The 23,274-nt window shown below is 39.0% G+C and overlaps 2 protein-coding genes across 21 annotated transcripts in view; one reads left to right on the top strand and one right to left on the bottom strand.

Moving 5' to 3' along the window:
• Nucleotides 1-23,274, top strand: part of LOC126874402 (basement membrane-specific heparan sulfate proteoglycan core protein-like) — a 196,933-nt gene that overhangs the window by 8,831 nt on the left and 164,828 nt on the right. Inside the window, exon 1 of one of the 20 annotated variants that reach the window (XM_050636388.1) lies at nt 1,693-2,187. The exons of the other annotated variants lie outside the window; for them this stretch is intronic. Within the exon in view, the coding sequence (XP_050492345.1) occupies nt 2,110-2,187 (78 nt within the window). The 5' untranslated portion in view covers nt 1,693-2,109. Of the gene's footprint in view, nt 1-1,692; nt 2,188-23,274 lie in introns of those variants that run through there. 20 annotated transcript variants of the gene reach the window in all.
• The window catches only part of LOC126874414 (leucine-rich repeat flightless-interacting protein 2), a 69,466-nt gene that overhangs the window by 23,631 nt on the left and 22,561 nt on the right, over nt 1-23,274 (bottom strand). The window lies entirely within an intron of this gene.

Here is a 23,274-nt window from a genome sequence, read left to right as displayed (position 1 = left end):
TCCTCTCCTTTTTTTTTCTTCTTCTTTTTTTTTTTATATCTTCTTTTTCCTACCGGTATGACTCGTCGCTGCTGATGGCCGTTCGATTCGCTGTCTCGTGAATTTTCAAGCGGACAGCCTCGACTGGCTTGCGGGATTAGAGAAAAAACTGAACGGATCGGTGAACCGTAAAACGACGAAATACTTTAAAATCGATTATTTTTGCGTTAAAAATATCCCCCTGAAAAAAGAAGAAGGAGACGAGTGAATTTATTAGTTTGGTCCGCAAATGGCACGGATCTCTCTCGTAGGATGTTTCCAAAGGTTTGATACGTTGTTCCCTTGTTCGCGATCCTGGTGCAGCTTTACGTAAGAATATTCTACGATAGTTTTTAAAGGAACCTGCATCGTTTATTCCACAAGAAACGTAACAAATGGAGCGATATCCGGCTATGGTAGCAACAACTTGCCAATTAGTTAACTGCGCTGCACGACACCAGTAACTTTCTCCGCCGTCGCTTAACAATAGTTCAAGACCAAAGATGAACGACGATCTGACTTCTCGCGTCACTTTCTCCGATCGTTGCCAAAATTAATTATCTGACATAACCGAGTCATCGACGATTAACATAACGGACGTAGTTGGGCAGGTATCGGCGCGCTTATGATCTGCAATTTGATCCTGGACTCATTAACAGTACAACTATCGACAGTTAAAACGAAGCTAAGTTTCTAGCAAAACTGATCGACTGGTCTTTAAAAAATACGTAATAATAGAATATTTGCATATTTATTGACCTGTTACTTTCCTACAAAAGGAATTCCACGTTAAACGGTATATTTTTGATATTATTAATCCATCCAAGATTATGATCTCTAAACGAAGGTTAGTACGTTTATAAAATTGTAAAACCAGTCATCTCGACCGCTGTGATAATTCCAGCGTTAGCGTCATGGTGGGTCCACAGTTTTCCTGATAATCGACGCCGCCGTATCGAACGATACCCGATGAAAATTTAAAAAACGCCTGACAAGATGTACACACCGAGGGAACTGGTTAATTCGGATTCGGTAAACAGATCGTAGGAGCATTTTACACTTTGACGACTACCGGTCATTGCGGCTGCTATTGCTACAAGCAGCCACGATGCAAAATTATTTTGATTTTGAATAAATAAAAAGATCATTACATCGTCGTGGAAAAACATGTAACACGAGATAGAAGTTTTCAAATGAAATCGTAAAGCCAGTGATCTCGATCGATGCGATAGTTCTTCTGTTAAAAAATCGCGTACGTCCACTTTTGGATCCTAGTCGCCTCGTGCGTAAGTACGGAACGATCGTGTCCGTGGCAGGAACAACTTACTCCTCTCCGTGTAGAGAAAGAATCCGCTGCGAGAAAAAGATGCACCGCTACCTTCGGCGAGCGACAAAGACGTTAGACTCTCGCAAAATATCGCGGAGTGGGGGCAGCCAGAGAAAGACGGCGTGGAGTGGGGAGCACGACGGAGAAAGACGCGCCGGAGACAACAGCAGAGGAGGGGAAGCTGTGGTCCAATGGTGGGGGAATATCGCGCTAGTGGAAGGCAGACGACTAGCAAAGGACAGAGCTACGGCGCGAATTGGTGGTTGCGAGCGAGGAGGAAGAGGTGGATGGCCAGAGAGGAGAGGGAAGCCCCGTGGACGGAGAGAGCAGAGAAAGAGGAAGTCAGCGGGTGAGAGACAGAACGGCGGAGCGCAAGGGAACGCAGCTGAATCTGTCGGCGAGTCGGCGGGGTGAGGGAAAAGCACCGGGCTTTTGAAAAAGTTTTATCTTGCCGGCGCGCTCGGCCTTTCAGACGCTACCGAACACCGGTACGCTGTTGTACGGTCTTGCGTGTCCCGCGTTGTCGCTTCAGACCAGTTTGTACGTCCAAGTTTGCCCGTAGTAGCCGGTCCTCGCAGTGTGGTCCTCACAGTCGGCTCCGTGAAGGTCCAGATCGAAGTGTCCTTGGAAGAAGGGGACCGGTCGCGCGATTTCTTCCTCGTCATGCGTTGACGAGAGGTTCCCTCGACGAACCCAGTGTACATAGAGAAGAACACCGGTGGACACGCTGCTCAACTACGGGGCTAACAGGTCCACATCCCATCATGAGGGATTCTAGCTCGCTGAGGAGCTGCCTCTTGCTGCTGCTCGTCGCCAACGCCGCCCTCGTGCACGCATCCGAGGCAAGTACAGTTGATCTTTAATTTCCTTTACGATTAATCGTATCGAGCACTACTAAAGCGATACGATGACTGGGACCAGTGACTTTTCAGACCGAATCGAACGTCTGTGGATTTAGAACGAAGTTTGAGCGAATGGCAGAGCTAGCTAGCTAGGTCGAGTTCTAGAGAATCCCTCAAAGGATTTATAAGTCGTTCATCCTAATTTCCGAGTATATCGTAGATATACCGCAAGTTTCTTTCAAGATTCTAAAGAATCATAGAAATTTCCAGTTTGAACTAACCGATCGATGTGGTCGCAAGTTGTAAGTTGTAGAAGATATGTTAAGAAGTTTATAAGCCACTTGTTCTAATTTCTCGGAATATTATAGATACCTCGAGTTTCTTTCAAGATGCTCAATAAGTATGAGATATCTAGGCCGAGAACTTCACAGAGTGATAGAGGAATTTCTGTGAAACCTGTGGAAACAACGTGAAAAATATTCTCCCTGGTACTGACCATCCACTAGCCCAACATTCAGGAACATGAAAGAACGAGGAATCGCTGGCCAATTGGCACCAGGCGATTGAATTTTTTGGCAAGTCTCGTAACCGCCTCCTAAAGTTCACTCACCGTGATTATTCGAGGCATGTACCGGTGTTACGTGGAAACGATAAGCATCTTCGCATATTTATCGTTGAGAACCGGCCTTATCTATCGCTTTGATAGCCTATACGTTGCTGAACAATACCCGATATACGATCTTCTGTTTGATATTCGATTGGCAATCCTGACTTAATAGGACTTTGATAATTATTTGGAATTGTTATATCATCTATTCTTCTGCAAGAAAATTGTTCGTTTTTTTTTATATCGGAGGATTCATAGGTACGTTTGACAGACTCACTTTGGTTGTTGGCCAAAGTAGAATTTACGCGTTGGCCAGGGGTAACATCGGTTTCGACAGTGCTCGGTTTCGTCGCCGAATTTCCAAGTTTCGCTCCTTTGGACGCTCTTGTACGCTTTGTTTACATGGTCAGCCTTGGACATTGGCTGTAAGTGGTACTCTTGAGTCATCGAGTGAGATTTACGACGAACAATGTATGCTGGTCGTGCGTTATGAGACCTGGAATAAATTGCATAAAAAATTTATTAATATATTCGATAAAGCTTACATAGTGGAATGATTAAGGTCGTTATGTCGTAATCGTATTTCTAAGATTAATACGAAACGCGCATCATATGCCAGTGGCGCCGCATTTTTTATCTTTGATTTGTTTCAATAAATTTGATCGGCAGCGTAATTATTGGAAAATCCGGAGCTCGCGGATTGCCGTAAATCAGAGTCAGAATACGCGAGTGCCTTGCGTAATCTCGTTTCAGCATAATTGTGCAATGTGGTCAAATAGTGTTAGTGATTTGGTACAGCGAAGCAATAAGGTTATGTAGATTATGTACATACCTGATAGTCAAACAGCTTAGTCGAATGATAGGGTAACAGCACATCGTTGACTACACATTCAGCGTTTTTGCTTTACGGTGTAGTTACACGGCGTGTACGTTACAAATAGACTATGGATGTTTACCAGGGTATTTAAAAGTATAAAATTGTGCAGAAGGTGTACGACGTAGAAAAGTGTACGAAATATCCAATGCAAAGCAGCCGTTATAATATTTAACAGAAAACAAATCCCTGGACTCTATTGAATTATTAATTGAATGCCTGCAAAAACCTGAATATGCTTACGTCGCCGTATTCTAATTGCAAGAATACGATGCGGCAATGGTCTCAATGTAAAAAGTCGTAACTTATTGTACAGAGTAGTCACGCAGAATATAGAAATTGTACGGACAAAGTATACGTTTAACATTAAGCTTGCCAGGTCCGGTTAAACGACCGGTTTCAAAATTTAATTTCCAATTGTACGTTCGTCGCTATTCCTTTTGTTCCTCTAACTTTATGTAAATTCTTATATCAACAAAAATTGAGAGATTGATACAGTTAGACGAACAAAAGAAATAACGACGAATATACAATTTTCAATAAAATTTTGAAACCGGTCGTATTTAACCTGGTTAAATATAATTCTTGCACTAACGTGTCTACATAGTCGCGTAGTACGGAGATGCAAGGTTGCTAAACGAAAGTATATGACACACAGAGATGTATGAAATATCCGATACAGAGTAGCGGTTGTAATATTTAACAGGAAAGAAATCTTTTGATTCTATTGAATTACTATAGTTACATGCGTGTAAAAACTCGAATATGCTTGTGTCACCGTATTCTAATTGCAAGAATACGATGCAGTAACGATTAGAATGTAAAAAGAATGTAAAAAGTAACTTGTTATTAGATAATATAGTCACGCAGATGACTACTATACTACAAATTCTATAGTCGAAGTATATATTTAAATATAATTGTTGCACTAACGCACTTACATAGTTGCGCATAGAACAGACATGCGAGGTAGTTAAACGAAAAACAGACGTGGAAAGAGAAACGATGGCGACGTGATCAACAAGTACATCGATCCGTGTCTCTGCTTTGGCTTCTCCTCGATTATTATTCGTAAAGGTTCGCGCGATACGAATAATTCGCGGGACTCGATCGTATTCCGATCACATCGAGAAGTTTGGAGGCGCGGACAGAGCTCGCGTCAGCTTTGCAAACTGCCAATCCGTCGAAATGTCATCCGCTGTCGATGGATTTTTGCATTGCTACGCTTTTCCCCCTAGTTGAACGCTTAATACGTTTCTTCAGAAAAAGTGAAAAGCCGATGTAGAAAAAATTCGCTTTTGAATCATTATCGTCGATAGTTTTGCAGGAATATTCGTTAAGTATTAATGATAATAATATAATATAAATCTGTATATGAAGAATTACAAATCGCAAATTATTCTTTGGTATAGCGGATTGGTTTTCTTGCTGTACGATTTCTTTATTTGGCCGATCTGGATTTATAAATTACGTCTAGCAGTGCCGTAATAATAATCCAATGTAACGTACAGCAACATAGTACGATGTAATGGAATATCATGTAAGATATTTTATGGTGTTGTAATTACAATATAACAATATTTATTTGCACTTGTAGCATTGTTTGGTACTTAATTCTTGGTTTCACTATTGTGATACTCGTAATCGAATATCAAATTGTGTTTAGATATGTTTATTATATATTTATCATATAGATAGAACATCAAATTGAATTGCTACATTTCCATGTCGTTGCAATTGTAGCACAAAGTTGAAACGACGAATCGATAATAATTTTTGTATATTTTGTCGGAACTCGAGGTACATTTTAACGTTGAAAGAGATACAATTGAATGGAGAAGGACTTGAGAGAAGGCAGCAAGGTCGAAATAAAGTTTAAGTTACTTTGTTTTAGTAGACAGAGTTTTATCATTTTCCTTCTTACTCCACCAAATTTGATTCTTACGAAAATCATTGATTAATACAGCGGCATTTATTTTTCATTTTCTTAGTTGATAGCGATTCGACGAACGTGTGTTTGGTTTGTGTAATTCGATCGATGTAAGAGATGTTTCCAGTTATCTGTAATCGTAACCAAAGTGTCGACGTTAAGGTTTTTTTTGAGAATAACAAGATTTACGTTATGTTATAGCGTTTGGCCTTTTTAGTGCTAAATCCAATTTTTAAAGATGTTTGCAAAATACTTGATAATCTGATAAATCCAGGCCGAGAGATGGTAAGAACCTTGAAACCTTGTCGATAATCGTGATATCTGGTTGATCTACTTTTCAGACTCCCTAAGCTATTCTTGTTCGCCGCTATTCTAAAATAAAACTCACTGAAATCTAAACTACCATTCTGTGCTACGTGGAAGTAAAAAATATCTAGCAGCATCGGATCGCCTATATACACGTTACTCTGTTCCAGTATCGTTTCGGTCATTTTCTCCTCGATTGATTCGATTTACTCTTGCCGTCGTAATTTCATTATGTTCCGCTCACTATCTTTACGAAAGCTTTTGCGTTATATTATACGCGTTACGCGGAACATTTTGAAATTCCATCAACTCTGTAACGCCATCTGGCTATCACGATTACGATGGTAAAATTTGAAACACGAAAATTTCAACGCGAGCATACGTACACATAGCGAGGTATTTAATGCAAACGTTTTCTTCGTTTCTAAAAAGAAATTCTCTTCGTCTTGTGGCTACGACAAGAATAAGAACGTTGATATTCAAAAGTTGGAACTAAAGCTCGCAGACAAATCACGTTAGTTTGTTAATTCTTTATTTCGTAAAAGAAGAAAATTCCTTAATAAGATTGTTAATATGAGAAGGTTGGGAGCTTCCAATGCTTCTTTTCTCGCTAAAAGTCAACGAAACGCGCGTTCAAAGGCACGTACGCTTTCACAGTGCAGGTTTTTGACGAAAAAGTTAACATTAAGAAATACAGATCGATTTATTCAGCTGTTGAGAAAGTTGGACAAATCTGAGATATGGAAACAGCCAGGTCAAAATGATCATCGCGAATGTAGCCAAGGCTCGTCTTTAGTCGGCTAATACGAACAGTGATCGTCCTATTGAATTATCGTGCGATAACTGGACGCATGATTACGTTATCTATTTACGGTATCCAACATCGCGTCCAGTAACGCGTTTGCCGCAAACCGGTCAGTTTGACTGGAAACAGCGAACAGTGTGACGAATCTGCCGCCAAAGTACGTATACTTGGTACGTTCAGAAGAATAGTTTTTGGCTTGGTCACAGAGAAATTTCTGTAAATCTTCGAACCGTGCAAATGCATTTATAGAGCGGTATTTATAGGCGGAATCGGAGCAACGATCTTTAAGGCATGAACCTAGCACGATGAGATCTCTTTTGTTAAATGTTCTATATTTTTCGATGTCTCGTGTTTCAGAGTTTTTAAAGAGGATTCTGCATCTCGGTTATATACGGGTTGGCAACTAAGTGATTGCGGATTTTGTCAGTACCACTTAATGACAAAATCCGCAATTAATTAGTTGCCAACACAATGTAAATCTTTGTTAGGAGAATGATCGGTTTAGCCTGTTGAAGGATGCTGGAGTCCGCTTAGAATGTCAATAAATGATAGGCTGGTACCGCATAGTTGTACCAAGCGCGATCATCGAATGTGGAAATTTTGATAAGACAGTTCCTCTTTTCATTTGCTCTTTATCACCTGACGTCTATTAGTCATTGCTGTTTCAGTTATCTGTGTCAGTTGATTTCTTTCTTAAGAAGAAGGCCGAATTCAGAAGAAGTATTCGTCGCAATAGAAGCCGATAATGTTTAGACAAACATACGGTTTATTATTGGAATTATCAGGATTGTAGCGTGAAACGTTGAAAGAAATCAGAGTGAAAGTTGTAAAAAGTAATACGACGCAAGATGGAGAAGATAGAAAGGATGGCTGAAATTTCCAGATACATAAGAGTGTAAATTTTATATTCAAAAAGACACGTGCGAAGATATATATGAAATGTAAAATTTATAAAAATGCATAGCAAAGATACAATAGAAAGAGAAAACAACGTAATAAATATTTATTGTTACATTCCATAAAAATGGGGGTATTTTTCTAACAAATTCCATGATTTTGCTCGTTTTCCTTGAAATAGTAATTCACCATACGAAATGAAGTTCAGTGTCAGATATTATATTTTCTAAATGTGATACACGAAATTGAAATGACAATATTTATAAATTATTACTAATTATTATTTTTATATCATTTCTCCTACTCTTCTTCGCTCTCTTGTCGTTCTAAAGAATTAACCAAGTGCCATAGGAAATATTCTATTCTGAAGAAGAGGAGAAAAGATTTCATCAGTTAGGAAACAAATGTTTATTAAAGGATTCACTGGTGAATATTTAATCGAGGTTGCCTTGGGAAAAGGCATTCGATCAATTACCACGCCGAAGAATAGAAACTGATCTTTGTTTGAAATAAATCTCTATCATCTAGTTTCCTTGGTTTCAGCAACAAACAGATCTTTTCGTACTTACGGATATGCCAATCTTCATGAGAGATTTGCTGCGTAAAACAAACGTGAAACTATCCAGATGAATAATTAATTCTCAAATTGAATTTGTATGTCGAACGATCCTTTTCCACTAGGAGATACCTTTTTTCTTTTATTGGGATGAGTTGTAACGTGAGACGAAGTCGACTGTGAAGTAAACGGATATTGAATTAAAATGGTCTATTCCGGGGACACTGGTATGGTTACGGTTCATCGGTGATTCGATTGTCTTGAGAACAGACTTCCTCTCTTCAACTTGTGTCGGTCAATCTAAAACTCGAGAATCGCACGCTTCTTCCTATTTTGATTAATAATCATTTATCCACATACTTTGATACGTAGTGACCACCACTGTCGATGATAGTGTTGCATCAATAAATTAATCCTTGACTCGTACGACCAGTGCAGAACTTACATGTATTAATTGTATATATTCAAAAGTAGAGAAAAATGATCTTATCGTTTCATACGATTCAGAAAATCTTACGATTTAGCGGCGAATCTGCGCCGATTTGGATATAAGAAAATACATAGAGAATGCATATAATATAGAAAAATGTATAATGTACGGTGGTATGGAAAATATACATTGGAACATGTAATATGCAGGTTTCTGGCCGGATAGAGTTTTCATTTTGTATTCCAGAAATATTATTACAAATAGCGTTATTATGTTAAAAAGATCGTAACTGATGTTGTATTCTTATTCTTTTTTTACTCGTCTATCCTTACACCTAATAATTAATTAAAATTCTTCCAGACACGACTTTTGGGATACAAAGCGGGAAATTTGTCTGGCTGGAAACTCTTGCACGTCAGCGTACGCTGGAATATTTATCATAATTTTCAATAAGTCAAACGAATCTATATTCGGCGTCTGTTTCTTCTATCTTGTCCATAAAGATTTCAATCCGAGAACAAACGAAAAAGAGAAGCGATCGGTTGAGCTTCTGAAAAATTCGATTGTTTTCCAAACTATTAAAAACCGCACGGAGTTGTCGAATCTAACGTGTAAAATTCGCCAGTGGACTAATTTTAATCGTCGATCGATGCCAATCTTGTTTAAAACGCGACATTGGAAACCATTTAAAGTCTTATAAATAAGAATGTCCTTATCGATCAGTTTAGTTTCCCTCGGACATTCATTCGAAGAATCAAAGATTCAGCTAGAAAATCGGTTGTACGGTTGTTCTTCTGCAGGCTGAATCCACGACCCATTGGATGGAAGATTCGATGAAAGACCGAGCATCTCAATTAAGGCGATTCTTCTTATTCCGTACGGAAAGAAACCGCACAAATCATGGGAACCAAAAGTAAAATCGACCGGCATTTGTACAGAGCCTGGCTAACTTTTCAAATTACGCGTTCCATCGGGTCCGTGGAAGCCTGAAAAATCTCGAAGAAATGCTTCTTTCGTTCCTCGTGCCGTAGAGAAGAGTCGTATCGAGCGAGGCCGCGTGCATTACCATATTTTTCATAAGGTACAAATCTTTGGAGCTTTTTCCCCGGCCTGGAAATGGCCAGCTGGACGTGTCCAGCCAGCAGAGAAAGAGATACAACCGGTGACAAGCGACGTGAAAAGGATTTCCAGCTTTTTTCCCATCGAATCCACGATGGAAGCAATCTGCGCTATAGTCTGTTAGCTGTTAGCAACGTTTTTCGATGACGTCGACGGTTTTTTACGACGGTGATTAGATTCAAAAGTAAAATACCTTGATACAGTTTACTCAGGGGATTTTACATGTTTTTTTTTATCGTATTATCGTAAATAGTATTTTATTCGAGGGTATCGGGCTGCACAGAGGCTGGACGAATAAAATTCACATTTCGATTTGCAACGAGGCAATTCGTCGGAATTTTTATCACCTCGCTAGTTCTAATCTAACGTCACGTTAGCACATATAGCTCATTGTTAGCACAATGAAGTCACGGTTGAATTTTTCTGACGGATGGATTAATAACTTTGGATGCTCGAGACTATTTTAAGTAGCGTGTAAAATATTAGCCTGATAAGAGATAAGTGAAAAAAGTGGTGATAAGAACGGAAAAAGCTTATTATCTAATTGTTAATTTCCTTGAATCGGTATTGTGCATGATGCGGATCGGCGCTCGGGTTTTTATCAGAATAGTTGGCTAGTCTACCGAAGAATAGCCTAATAATGGATTTGACCTTGTGCAAATTGCTATGAAGCTGTAAAAAAAAAAAAAAAAAAAAGAAAGATAGTCTGATGGAAACCACCATTGCTTAATGGTGTATGATAAATTGTTAGTTATCGTGCAAACTCTATTTCCTTTAGTTTTTTGCAGCTGTCGCGGACATAAATATAGCAATCACATTGCTCGGCAATTTGAAATTATAAAATGCAGCATGAAAGAATTCCTGGAATACATAGGCTTTTCATATATTCCAAGAGCGAGAATGTTCGATACAATACAATGAACGTTTATTCCTGGCTAAGATGGATTAACTCGCAGCGCTGCGCTCTTCTTCTATTTTCTAATTTCCAAAATCTAGGACACTGGCAAGACTTGTTACCAATTTCAGAAGATTCCTCGTGCTTCGGGAAATCTAAAATTGGACAATGTATAACGTTTCGAATTCTTCTTAAACACGTCGTAAGTTACGAAGTCCGGTTCGAAGCATTCGGAAAGCTTCGATCGATCGCCAAGTCTGCGATCTTGACAGGATCTTTATTTAAGTTTAGAAGTCTCAACTCCGATACTTGGCGTCTAATATTAGGCCATCCACGAGGATTCGATTGTTCTTTAAAAAAAAGGAAAAAAAGGCTTTAAACTGTATAAAGTGCAAAGACGTAGCTAAAAGACTTGAGAAGAGACGCGAAAGGTTGGCGACACTCGAGCAAATCCAAGATTTAAAGAATTTAGTGTTCGGGACGCTTGTTGGCCAGGGTACAAGGTCTTGCCGGCGATTTAGTTATTTACAGTGTCACAGAAATCGCATTAAAGCCGGTAGAGTGGTGGGAGGGAGCAGGATTTTTAGGTACGACGACTGGGGGATCGATTTCTCATTGCCAGCCTCGTTTCGAGTTCTCGAAGGAGCGTGCAAGTACCGCTTGTCCCTGAGTACCGGCGCTCTCAAGTGCCTCGCGACGAGTGCAAGCTCGAATGCCTTATCGCCAGAAGGGACCGACTACTTCACGCGAGTCGATTCACACAGCCGATTTCACTGACCGCAATTACACGTGGTTCCAAAAGAAATGACACCTCTTTAAAGATTTCCAATTACGAAAATAGATTCCTTGCACAATGTTGCTGCATTAGATTTAAATCGCACTTGCTTTATACTTACAATTTGAGTAATAAATTATTTGAGTCAGTGAGATGATCGGATTAAGCTAGACACAATGGCTTTGTAACTGGGCAAATTTGGTTATGGTTCCATGAAAAATATATTGCTTGCATAATGTTATTTCGTTAGATTTAAATGGAAAAATTCTTGGACAATTCTTGCAATTTTAGTAACAGATTGCTTGAGTCAGTGAGATGATCGGATTAAGCTAGACACAATGGCCTTGTAACTGGACAAATTTGGTTATGGTTCCATGAAAAATATATTGCTTGCATAATGTTATTTCGTTAGATTTAAATGGAAAAATTCTTGCACAATTCTTGCAATTTTAGTAACAGATTGCTTGAGTCAGTGAGATGATTGGATTAAGCTAGACACAATGGCCTTGTAACTGGACAAATTTGGTTATGGTTCCATGAAAAATATATTGCTTGCATAATGTTATTTCGTTAGATTTAAATGGAAAAATTCTTGCACAATTCTTGCAGTTTGAGCAATAGATTGCTTGAGTCAGTAAGATGATTGGATTAAGCTAGATACAATGGCCTTGTAACTGGACAAATTTGGTTATGGCTCCATGAAAAATATATTGCTTGCATAATTTAAATCGAAAAATTCTTGGACAATTGTTGCAATTTTAGTAATAGATTATTTGAGTTGGATTAAGCTAGACAATGTGCCTTATAACTCGACAAATTTAGTTATCCTTCCATGAAAGATAGATCCCTTGCACGATGTTTTTGCATTAGATTTAAATGATTCTTGATTTATTCTTGCAGTTTGTGGATGATAAAGTAAAACATAAAAATATTTGAGTACATTCTATTAGATTAAAATTGGTATGCAGTTTGAGGTAGGGGAAACTGGTTTAGTCTTAATCAAGAGATAACACTTGGTGTCAGTTCAAGAAAGCGATTGCAAACTTCTGGTTGATGTTCTTACGTGGCAGATTTTTTTCATTAGAAATATGTATCGGAATTGGTCAATCCTTTGATCGTGAAAAAGTTGCGAATCTTCGTAAAATAGCGCGTGATTCAGCCTAGTTGTAGATTAGATTTTATTCTAAGAAGCAAGCAAGCCTTTAATCTTTTCTCGTGTCAATGAATCTGATTTATTGTTAGATCACTCTGTTCGAAGCGTCATTAATATCGAGAAGATTGCTTGCCAATAGTCTGTTTTAAGACTCGAAGAAACGGCCTGTCAGTGTTTTAGTCATCTGAAAGCTCAGCCTGTATAAACGTAGACAAGTACCACTCGAACAGCAACCTAAACGTTCACTCGAGTCAATAAGGAGGACGTGAATTGCGTTGCCTTTAATTAATTCGATCAGCTGGCGACGAAACAATTAAAACGCCAGCTTTTCCCACTTGAGCGTGAATTTTTCTGTCGACAAGTTTGAGTCACAGATCCGTCTCTTAGTGCTGGTCTTGACTCTCGCATTGTCACTCTAGCATTGTCAATGTACGAATGATTTTTTATTCGAGCAACGCTGCTCAGGGATCAATTGGCTCTGTTTCTAACAGAGCAACGTACAATAGGATATGATTCAGGCGCGATAAATTAGAAATTAGTAGAATAGTATTTAGAACGATGCATAATGTCGTATCACGCATTTGGCTAGATCCAGTCTTTGACCTACTTTTCTTAATTTTACAGCTTGGTCTATCATTTGCATCAAAGTCTAGGTTTCTCTTTCAATAGCTCTATGAGCTCACTGAAATCACTGGCGCAGCATCGTATCAACCAGGTGTCTTCATCTGGATCATCAGCTTTCCTAGAAGATCGGAAAGATCGTTCAGATTACTTTGATCGATCGACCACGTCCACACAGACACCGATGACCCACTTGTACGTTTTTAGGCGGAAATTATGGTTCGATGCACGGTTGTTTTATGACTCCGGCAAGTTATGACGTCTATGGTTTTCTGGAAACAATAGCGAATTATTATGATGACTTCATCTCGATGGAAATTACTAGGATGAATTTCTCATGTCTCGAAGCAAACTCAGCCAGTTTATCCATCAATTATCGTTTCATAGGCAAACTGCAGACTCAGCCAAAGTCCAACACTGTACAATGAAATGAATAGTTAGTGGGATACCACTTGAAGAAGAGGCACTCCCACGATTGTTATTCACCTAACAGTCTTTTTTATCTGAACGAACGGATACAAGAGACGAGGATTGTTCCCCATTCGTATGACGCGATTGCTTTCATTTCAAGGTTCGTTTCGCAATCGAACGACTCGATTTTATATCTGATGGAAAAGTTATGGTGTCGCAAGTGTTCTCGTCTGGTGGAACAGCCCCGAAACGAGTCTCGACCCATCGGCTGTTTAATCGATTTTTCGCGTAATCCTAGTCGGGCTATCAACCTCCTCATAATCGCCGGTTTGTTAGCTTTCCCCGTCAAATATATATATATATATATTATATCCATGGTGTACGTGAGTTTGGCTGGTAGTAGCCCGTGCGTTATAGCGAGCTTCTAAATTAAAGCTTCGAATAGCAGTAGCTATCGATACGGATTGATAAAATTCTGATGCAGTATAACACAGTGTATAAAATGCTCTTGTAGAAACTGAATCGAGAGAGAAATTATCGTCGTGTAAACGTACCTTTACGCGGATCGGGTCATTGATCTTTTGGCTGGCAAAGATTTTGAAAAGTTTCTTTACTTGTCGATATCTGAATTCACTCATTCGGCGAAACAATGGAAACTTTCTACGATGAAAGGAGTTGCCGAAATGTATGAAGCGTAAAATTTCGTTTAAAGCTAGTTATCGATCCACAGGTAGATTTGAATCTTCCGGAAAGTTCGTCAGTTATTTGAAGAACGTCTCACCCATAAGCAGAGTGACGAGTGTTTTCCAGCAGTTTGTAAATATGTGAAAGACGATCGTACCATTTGGATTCTGCTTGTAGTAAGAATAGAAGATCGATAGATGGAAAGAGAAAGATCGAAAGTAGGCTGTGTGGTGTGGCTACCAGCCCCGAATGAAGTAACTTCGACGCCCGGACAGGTAGGATCCCCGAGGCTTTGGTGCATCTGGTACGCATGCACTGGTAAATAACGTGTTTGCGCGTCCCTTTCACCGGCCCACCGTATCGATCCGTTTCCGCATTGGTTGCTTCAGCTCGTTTTTCGAATTTCTCGTGGATTTGCGACCCGGTCCAGCCCGTCGGAATTTATGGAACGAGTCGATCTCGCCAAGGATTTCCCGGGCAATTGCTGGCTTCGCTTCGATTGTGAGCTACAGAAATTCGCAAACCAGGACTGTCTTCAGCCTTTCGTACTCTTCGTCTTATGTTAGCTCGACGTACGTGAAATGTGGTTTCGTCAATTTTTAATTTGCTCGCGAAATGTTCTTCCATCATGCACCATCGAAGATGTTAAGGAAGAGGAAATCAGCGTTAAGAAAATTTACGATAAAAATATCGAAAGTATATCGCGTTGTGACGAGCAATCGGAATATTCGCGCGATTTTCGCGTACGAGCCTAAGTTTGGATAAAAATTGTATGAAACGTAAATTTGCAAAAGAAATATAAAGTTGTTAAAAAATAATGTTGCGATAAATTTAGCACTGGCATTTTCTGTCTCACTTGGATAATTTTGTAATCTATAGATTGACTTCGAAGAAAGCGATAGCTTCGTTCTGAGAATTAATTCTTCGGAAAATGTAACATCGATAGCAGTTAATCATCGGGACAGCCCAGTGAATCACAGAAATTGCGGAAGTTACGTCGATCAAGTACACAACGTTTTGAAAAAACTACATGACGAGTACCTGATATATACACAGCACCAAATCTTAGAATCGCTGTTCTATACAAAATTCGTAGAGTATCACTCGTTGCTCCCCTGTGGCTCTTATTTGCAAAACGACGATCTACAAAATTGCACATAAATTGCTACTATACAAGTCCGAGAAAAATCTATGAAACGTGTGGAAAAGTAACATGTGAAATGCACAGAGCTAAACAATTTGAAGATCAATTCCCTCTGCATAGTGTCGAAAAAGATCCACAAGAGGCACAGAGAACTAACACGTAGAATGCACGGAGTTAAAAAATTCCATTGCGTAATTCCGGAATAAATTTATAAAATATATCGAAAGGTAATAAAATAGACGAACGAAAAAATCTGCAATTGCACAATCACGAAAGGTAGAGAATAGAGAACAGGTAACTATAGTGTAGAAATGGATTAAGCTCGCGTAGCGGCGGACAAATCGCAATGGTTCGTGTCGAGGTGGTTGGATTGTTCTTGTTTTCTGCTGGGTGAGTCGTAAAGAACGGTGGGGACAAAGAGGTCTCAGAACGCGTGTCCGGTCGAGTATTAAGATTCGATGTCACGCCGGGAAGAAAGGGGAGAGACGTCAGAATACTCGCGTTCTGGAACGTGTGGGCGGGTGAAACTGGTTTCCAACATCGCGTGCGCCCGTGTCTGGCAAGGGCTCGAACGAAAAGGAAGAGTGGACCTGGTCAGATGCGTATTGCAACTGGTCCATTCGACCCTCTTCTGTATAATCTCGGACGCGTCAGATCCGCAGTCTACAGCTTCGTTCAAAATCGCGCGCATTCTTTGCCAAAGTTGTTATTAACTCCGAGCCATACCGTGACGCATAAATGGGAGGATCGTAAAAATGTGATGTACAACGTGCTACTTGTGACGTGACGATTTATCGACGTTATCAGTTGATAAAATATCATACAGAACGATTCTATCGAAACAGTCGAAACATATAGCGAAAGCAGCCACTGGATTAGAAGCTCGTAAAAATACCAATGGCTGAAGCTGTAAAAGTTTATATCGATTCGCTACCAACTGCTTCTTTCTCCATAGTCGTGTCGAAGGAGCTCTAATCGCTGCTTTTAACGAGAAGATAGATCTTGGTTGAGATTAGTCGATTTAGGAAAATTCAAGTTGTTGTACCTAATGGCAGCTATGTTTAATTCAGCTTAAGCCTATCGAATTCAATTTAGATGTAATGTATAAATAGAACAGATCTAGCCTGGCAAAGTTCAAGTTGCCACTCCTCTTAGCGTGGCAGGACTCGGCTTAAATCTAATTCAAATTTAGCCCAGACCTAATCTACTACTAATTCTCGGAATTGGCTTTTCTCCTAGCTGCGTAAGAAGTCAGATCATCGGCGGAAATCGGTACACAAGCAACTCACAGATAGACTGGTCTGTCTGAGTGTATGAAAAGAAGTCCGGGGGAACAGTACAGTAGTCCTGTACACCGAAGTTAACTATTCCTAGCACGGAATCGCTCCGAGACGTCGAATCGCACGTATAGCACGTATCTTACACGTTGCTCCTTTGTTTAACCACTTGTCACACGGTTCCCGTATTATTTCTGCGACCCCGAAGCAACGTTGCCAACGTGTCTCTGAAAGCAGACTTCATTCTGGTGAGACCTTTTCCTTAGAAGTGCCCTCCTCAGAAGTGGGTCCATTATTACCCATTCTATAAGTGTCAGATCTTAACAGTGTGAGCAAATTAGGAAGTTTGGCGTCGTTGATGTAATTTGTCTCGCTTCAAAGAGACTTGCACGCGATACTGAATGCAAACTAATAAGATCTTATTGTTGGCCGTTAGATGGCAAATAATGTTACGTAATCCAGCTACTTCGTAATTTCTAACGACGAATATAAAGATGGAATTTAGCTCGTTCGAGATCGCCGGTTCGAACTGTGGGTCGCGCGATTCGTCCCAATTTTCGCAGCTTTCCGAAGTAACAAGAAACAAATGTTTTGCGAAGATCGGAATATGGATAAGACGAGCTAACCTTCTGACGAGTTTTTTAATCTATTTTTCTCTTCCTCTTATTGGGAAAACATATTGTTTCTCTCTTTTAACACGTGGACGCCGGCGTGGGCCACCGACGGGTCACGCGTGTCTGTCCCATGAGCCGGCGTGTATTTCACAAAATAGGTTTATATTATTTTATCTCAACGTTATAAGCAGACATACAATAGTGAAAACACAACAATTCAATATTATAAACTTAACATAATTATTTCCTTTTTTCATGCAATTTTTTAAAACATGTTAGACAGAGTGCCGGCTGGTCCTTACAACGATCACAATATGTTGTTACTTTTTTGGCTTTTTTCGCGGCATACTCTCTCTACCTTTTATTCCAGAAATGTGTTTATAACGTTCTTTATACCGCCGTCTGTCGAATCAGAAACAATAATAGCAAGAGTACGTAATAAATTGTTCTCGTCAAAAATATCACCTAATGCATATACGATGTATATGGACGAAAATAAAATAAACGAGGCAGTAAAAACACTACGAATTTTCCAAACAATTGCTTGGCCACTACAAATAGTCAGCAATTTAAATACAGAAATCTATTAGAATGCGTTGAATATCGTCCAGCAAGCTCTTGAACAATAATTAAAATGGAAAAACACGTTGAATTTATAAGATCGTGTTTAAACGTAGAAGATGGATTCACCTACTCTCCGAAGATATAGAGACAGCTGGGACATTGATCGCACAGTATTCAGGACCAGGATACGTTTAATAAAAGCAACCTGATAATAGACGTACTCGAACGAGAAGTAATTAGCAGTTGCCCTGGTTCGGGCACGTGCATCGTCTTTCCATTAACGAGGCCAGTAATTCATTCTTTAATAAGACCATTCCGACGAACGTCGATCGAATCACACATCTGTGTTTCCCTATCGAAGACGTTTTATCAAAAACGTCGAAGAAATGTTGCATCACCTTTCCATAACGAACCTGACAACGCGGTGAAACTGTCTCTCTTTATATATTCCACGCTAGAAATTCTCTGATACCGATCTATCCTTGCGCTTCGATACCGTTCTTCTCTGATTTCCATAGCTTTCTCGCGATTATCGCTGGAATTATCATTTTTGGCTGATTAAAATTTCATTTATAAGTCGGCGATCAATTGAAATTATTGGATTTTGTTTTCAATATCGTGTGGAAATTGTAAGGATTTGAAGGAAATTGTCCGATGGTAGGAAGCCATGGAAAAGTTATTGGGACGTTTAATTACGTAGACTGCGATAGAAATTTCTATATTCTTTGTTTATCAGTTCTTTTACTTTTACGTTTACACTGAAATATACGCGACAGTTGGAAACTTCAATCGAAGCTTCGCACTTGCCTATACACTGGTCGCATAACTGCATTTTAACTATCGGACCGATATTTATGGGAACTGAAATTTTTCTAATTACAGACAAAATGGAACCTAAGCAAAAATTTCCTTTACCTACTGAACGTCGTAATTAGTACTATACTTTGAATATTTTATACATTTTTGTACATTCTGTGTATTTTTCCACTTTCAAATATCCAGCAATTGCATAGAAATCCACAGTCCATTGATCACCTACACAACAATTATTTCCAGTTCTCACCTATCGGAATTCCTCCACATATTATCCCACATTCCTCTTCTAAACCTGTATTGCTATCTTGTTTTTCATTTTTTCCTATTTCTGCTCTAATATCCTGATACTAATCCTAATCTGTCGTCAGATTTCCATTTATTATCCGTAATTATACAAGTGGTAGGTTGTTGGGGGAGTTTTTCTCCGCTCTAAGCTCGTAAGATCTGTACGTTTATCATCGTAAAAGAAAGATAAAATTGTTCCAAGCCCGAGCTATTCGAATCTGTTTCAAATCTGACGGTAATCTAATCGCAAGATTCCTCAGATTTCTATTTATCCGTAACGTCCGCTAAAATGCACGGGATTTTTTTCACAAGTTTCATCGACGTGAAAGGGCTTTGGTTTTATGTTTTTGGCAGGATGGCAGGGTGCACGACCGTGGATACATCTTAAATTAGAGATCAGGTGCAGTCGGGGGCGGGCTGCTTTCCGATTCACCGCTACGATCCGCGGCTTATTGTTGCCGGGAATTTTCTTCCTTAGCACGCGCGCGTTTTGTCACGGCCATCTCGAAAGGGCTAAGCTCCGTGACTTGGATCGGCAGGTATATCGAATTCATAGGACCTTGAATAATGCAGCGTGAAAATGCTCGGACCTAAAATCCTGCCAGACACTGTGGGCCACCATCCTTTCTACGTTTGATGAAAGGAACGGTGTATATTTATAGCGTGACGTTTACCATCGCTCTACAATATATTGTCTCGTACTTTATTTCGTATATTTCATGTAAAGTTTGTTCTTAGATTGGGTCTAGTAGATGGTAATATAAATATTAGGTAAATCTTCGCCCCAAAAGCTTCTTTCGTTTTATAAGGAAATGATAGACGCAGAAAATTTATTGTTTTATATTATTCTATCGAATTAATTTCCTTGTAAGTTCGTTCCATTGGAACCAGATGGATCATACGTAATTGAGTGAAATAGTATGAAACAAAAGATTTCGTGCGCAAACTAATATTGTCATTAAAGTAATACGACACTAATAAGATGGTACATTAAAATATCGGAGAAATTGAGAGGCTCGTAAGGAAATTGTTGGAATTTTCAGGCGATATCGAGTCGAGTAAGAAACTCGAAGAAAATTATTCGCACGTATTTGAATGTTTCCGCGAAGACATATATTTGTAAAGAAGCGAGATAAGCTTCTAACAGGTAGATTTTACATGAAGGTAATAACATTAGGTTGTCCCAAAAGTGTCTTTCGCTATCTGCACGCAGCTACTTTATCTAGCAACGTTCATACAAACATGGAACTTAATCTGTCAAACGTTGTCGTCTTTATCTTCAGTCGTTTTCTGGCTCTCGTAAGAAGCGTTTCGTTCGCATTAAAACAAAGATATCTTGTGCATCTATTATTTCCTTATAAAACTAAAGACACTTTTGGGACAATCTGATACTTGACGTGCTCTTTTCGGAAGATTTGAGCGAACTTATCGCTCAACTTAATACGTTGTAGGTCCAAACATTCGTGGAATTTGCTAGTATGAAAGTATTTCTTACTATTCTAGTATTTTTACAACTGCAATAATTTCAGAATATATCAGAAAATAGATGGAAAAGATAGTTTCTAAATATATGAGACACGAGCCATTATTAACCTCCGCGAATCATTCTCGATGATTCTTTTCAGCCGTGTGATTCACGCACGCAGTTGGCTTTGAAGATCCATTGAATATCTATATCTGTGAAATATTTCTTTACGCGTTTACATTGAAACAGCTGTGGTTTCATGGTGATCCAGTTTCGCTATGAGCGAGATCAATAACTGGACTCTTTAGAATCGTGCAAGTCCAGAAAAACAGGAGATAAAAAAGAATATTCTCTTTGAAACGAATCGCGGCTCGTGGGATTTATGATCGGCCTCAGTTTATAGTTTGGGATGCACAGTTTCGCGGGGGCAGTCTCTGCGGGATTTTCGCATTTTTAGAATATCTTACGTCATGCCGGCGTTAAAAAGTTGGACCAGATGCTCCTTGTCGATCGAAGAAACTTTTATAACCGTCGTGTAATTGTTTGGATTATCGTTGCTCGAATCTCAGCTTTCTTTATTTTCATCTATCAAGGGCCATCGTTTAGAGAACGATCCATTTGTAATTCTTCTTTTGTCAGTCGATCGATAATTTTACTAACATGTTTGTTTTATGTTCTTCTGATTCGAATCGCACTAAACACGATATAATTTGGAACAGATTTGCTTGTTTAATAAATGATAATTCAATACGTATCGATAATTAAACACAATTCAAATTATGTCGTGTGTGGTCTCATTTTAATAAAAAAACATCTGAAAAATACGTCGGTGAAAGTTTGATTTTAGAAAAGTAAAAGATAAAAGAAGTTCCATTTTTGAATTAGTATCTACGTACTCATTGTCTCAGCGATATTTTACATTGAATCACGTTACGCTATTCAAATGTGGCGCGCCGACGAGCTTCGCGGCATCGGGGATGAGTGGTGGGGGTAACGACCGTGCATTTATCAAGAGGGATTCCTATTCTATGATTATCAGAGGTTTCCATAATTAATACGCAAATGTTGTAATAAATGCAACGATACGTAAGGATTTTTTCTATCCAATGTACCAGTTATTCTAATAATCTTGATCTTCACGTAACAATATGTAAATTACTTTACGTGCGTTCCATAACATTACGTTGCATTCATGCAACTCTTGTACATTATATCACTGTTTGCCTCTTAACGGGCTAGAACTTTAATAGAAATAAGAAAACCGGTATTTCTAGTGTTAAAGAGGTAATCAAATGAATATAGCGCTGCGTGTGCACGTGTTACGCTCCATTTGATTGGAATATGTCGGGACAGTGGTGGCAACTTCGGCGCAAAAAAGGCCCCGGAAACGCACTCGAGGCGGGAAAACGAGCCGCAACACCGCACGACTCGATTCGATTTATCTTAATTAGAACGCAGCCGCGGGAATTAAAAATAACGAGTCCACCGGTATCGTCGTTAATTACGAAACGACCGTGCTGCAGATGAGAAAAGCGAAGGAACTCCGCGTCGAAGGAATTGAACGTGAGGGCCACACGCACGATCGAGCGAAAGAATTCGCACCGACAAAATTATCCGTCGTTAGTTGCAGTCATTATGCGTTCTATATTATTTTGTCCGAAAATTTTCTTTCGTTTTAGTGGGAAATAGTAGATGCGCAACGTTGTTTGTTTTATATTACTTTATTGAATTATATATGATCCATTTTATCCTATTTCTATTATTATGATCATTCTTCTGTTATCATAAATTATCATGACCATAAATTCCTATATTATCTGACTAATCAATTTCTCAAATTTTATTGATGTAAGAATTTACATAAAGTTAGACGAACAAAAGGAAATGACGAGTACAATTTTAAATTAAATTTTGAAATCGTTCATTTGACTCGGGCTCGGCTAAGGTTAGTGTTAAAAGATTATAAAATGATATTACGAAGTATAATCTCCTCGTTAATATTAATCGTGGCTTCTTTAATACAAATGTTTTCCTCGTAGTAAAATTCCTAATGTCTGCTAAAATCCGCTAATTTCACGAAACAAGAGAAAATCAATGAAATTACGTAAGACAAGCAAATTTTAAAAATTCCAAAATAATAAAGTTGACTATTTTAGCCTGTGAACGGCGCATGTACTTCCTTTTCTAAAATTATCCACTGTCCGCACGTAGAAGTCCAATGGCGTAAAATTCAAGGCGATATTGGAGGCCAAAGTATAATATTATTCTGTTTGCACGTCATGTTCTTTTTTCTAAGGTTTAAAAAGTCTCTCTCTCTGTATATAAAATGTTTTTTGCTTCTGACTATATCCGTAGAATATATACTGACAAAATTTGATTGCTAAATCTTCGCACACTCTGTATACTGTCTGTTATAAGTAAAATGTTACTATGAAAATTGAACGATTGCAGTCGTTTTTGAAAATTCGCGAGAAATGGTTACTAGTCGCTTGGATGTTGGCAAACGTGTTCACACTAGCGCCTAATCAGGCGTGCTCGAGGTACCAGGTTCGTGAATGGCGACTGATTAGGATCGTAGAGTGGTTTGTTCTTCGAGAGCGTGGCTCGCGTTAGAGTACCTTTCAACACTAGAATTGGTTACACCAGTCAAAATGACTAGTTGTACAATTTCATTTGAAAATTCCTATCTCGTGCTACATTTTTTTCCCGCAATGATGTAGCGATGATTTTTGCAGCGACGACTAAAAGAATGATATAATGAATTTTTGTTGTTTGTATTTATTCAAAATGAAAATAATTTTGTATCGTGGCCGAAGGGTCCTACGATTCGTTTAATAACACTTTTAATAACACGTTTAA

This window comes from Bombus huntii, chromosome 16 (genome assembly GCF_024542735.1).
Source record: "Bombus huntii isolate Logan2020A chromosome 16, iyBomHunt1.1, whole genome shotgun sequence".
In the NCBI taxonomy this organism is placed as follows: domain Eukaryota; kingdom Metazoa; phylum Arthropoda; class Insecta; order Hymenoptera; family Apidae; genus Bombus; species Bombus huntii.
This window is presented reverse-complemented; position numbering and strand designations above follow the sequence as displayed.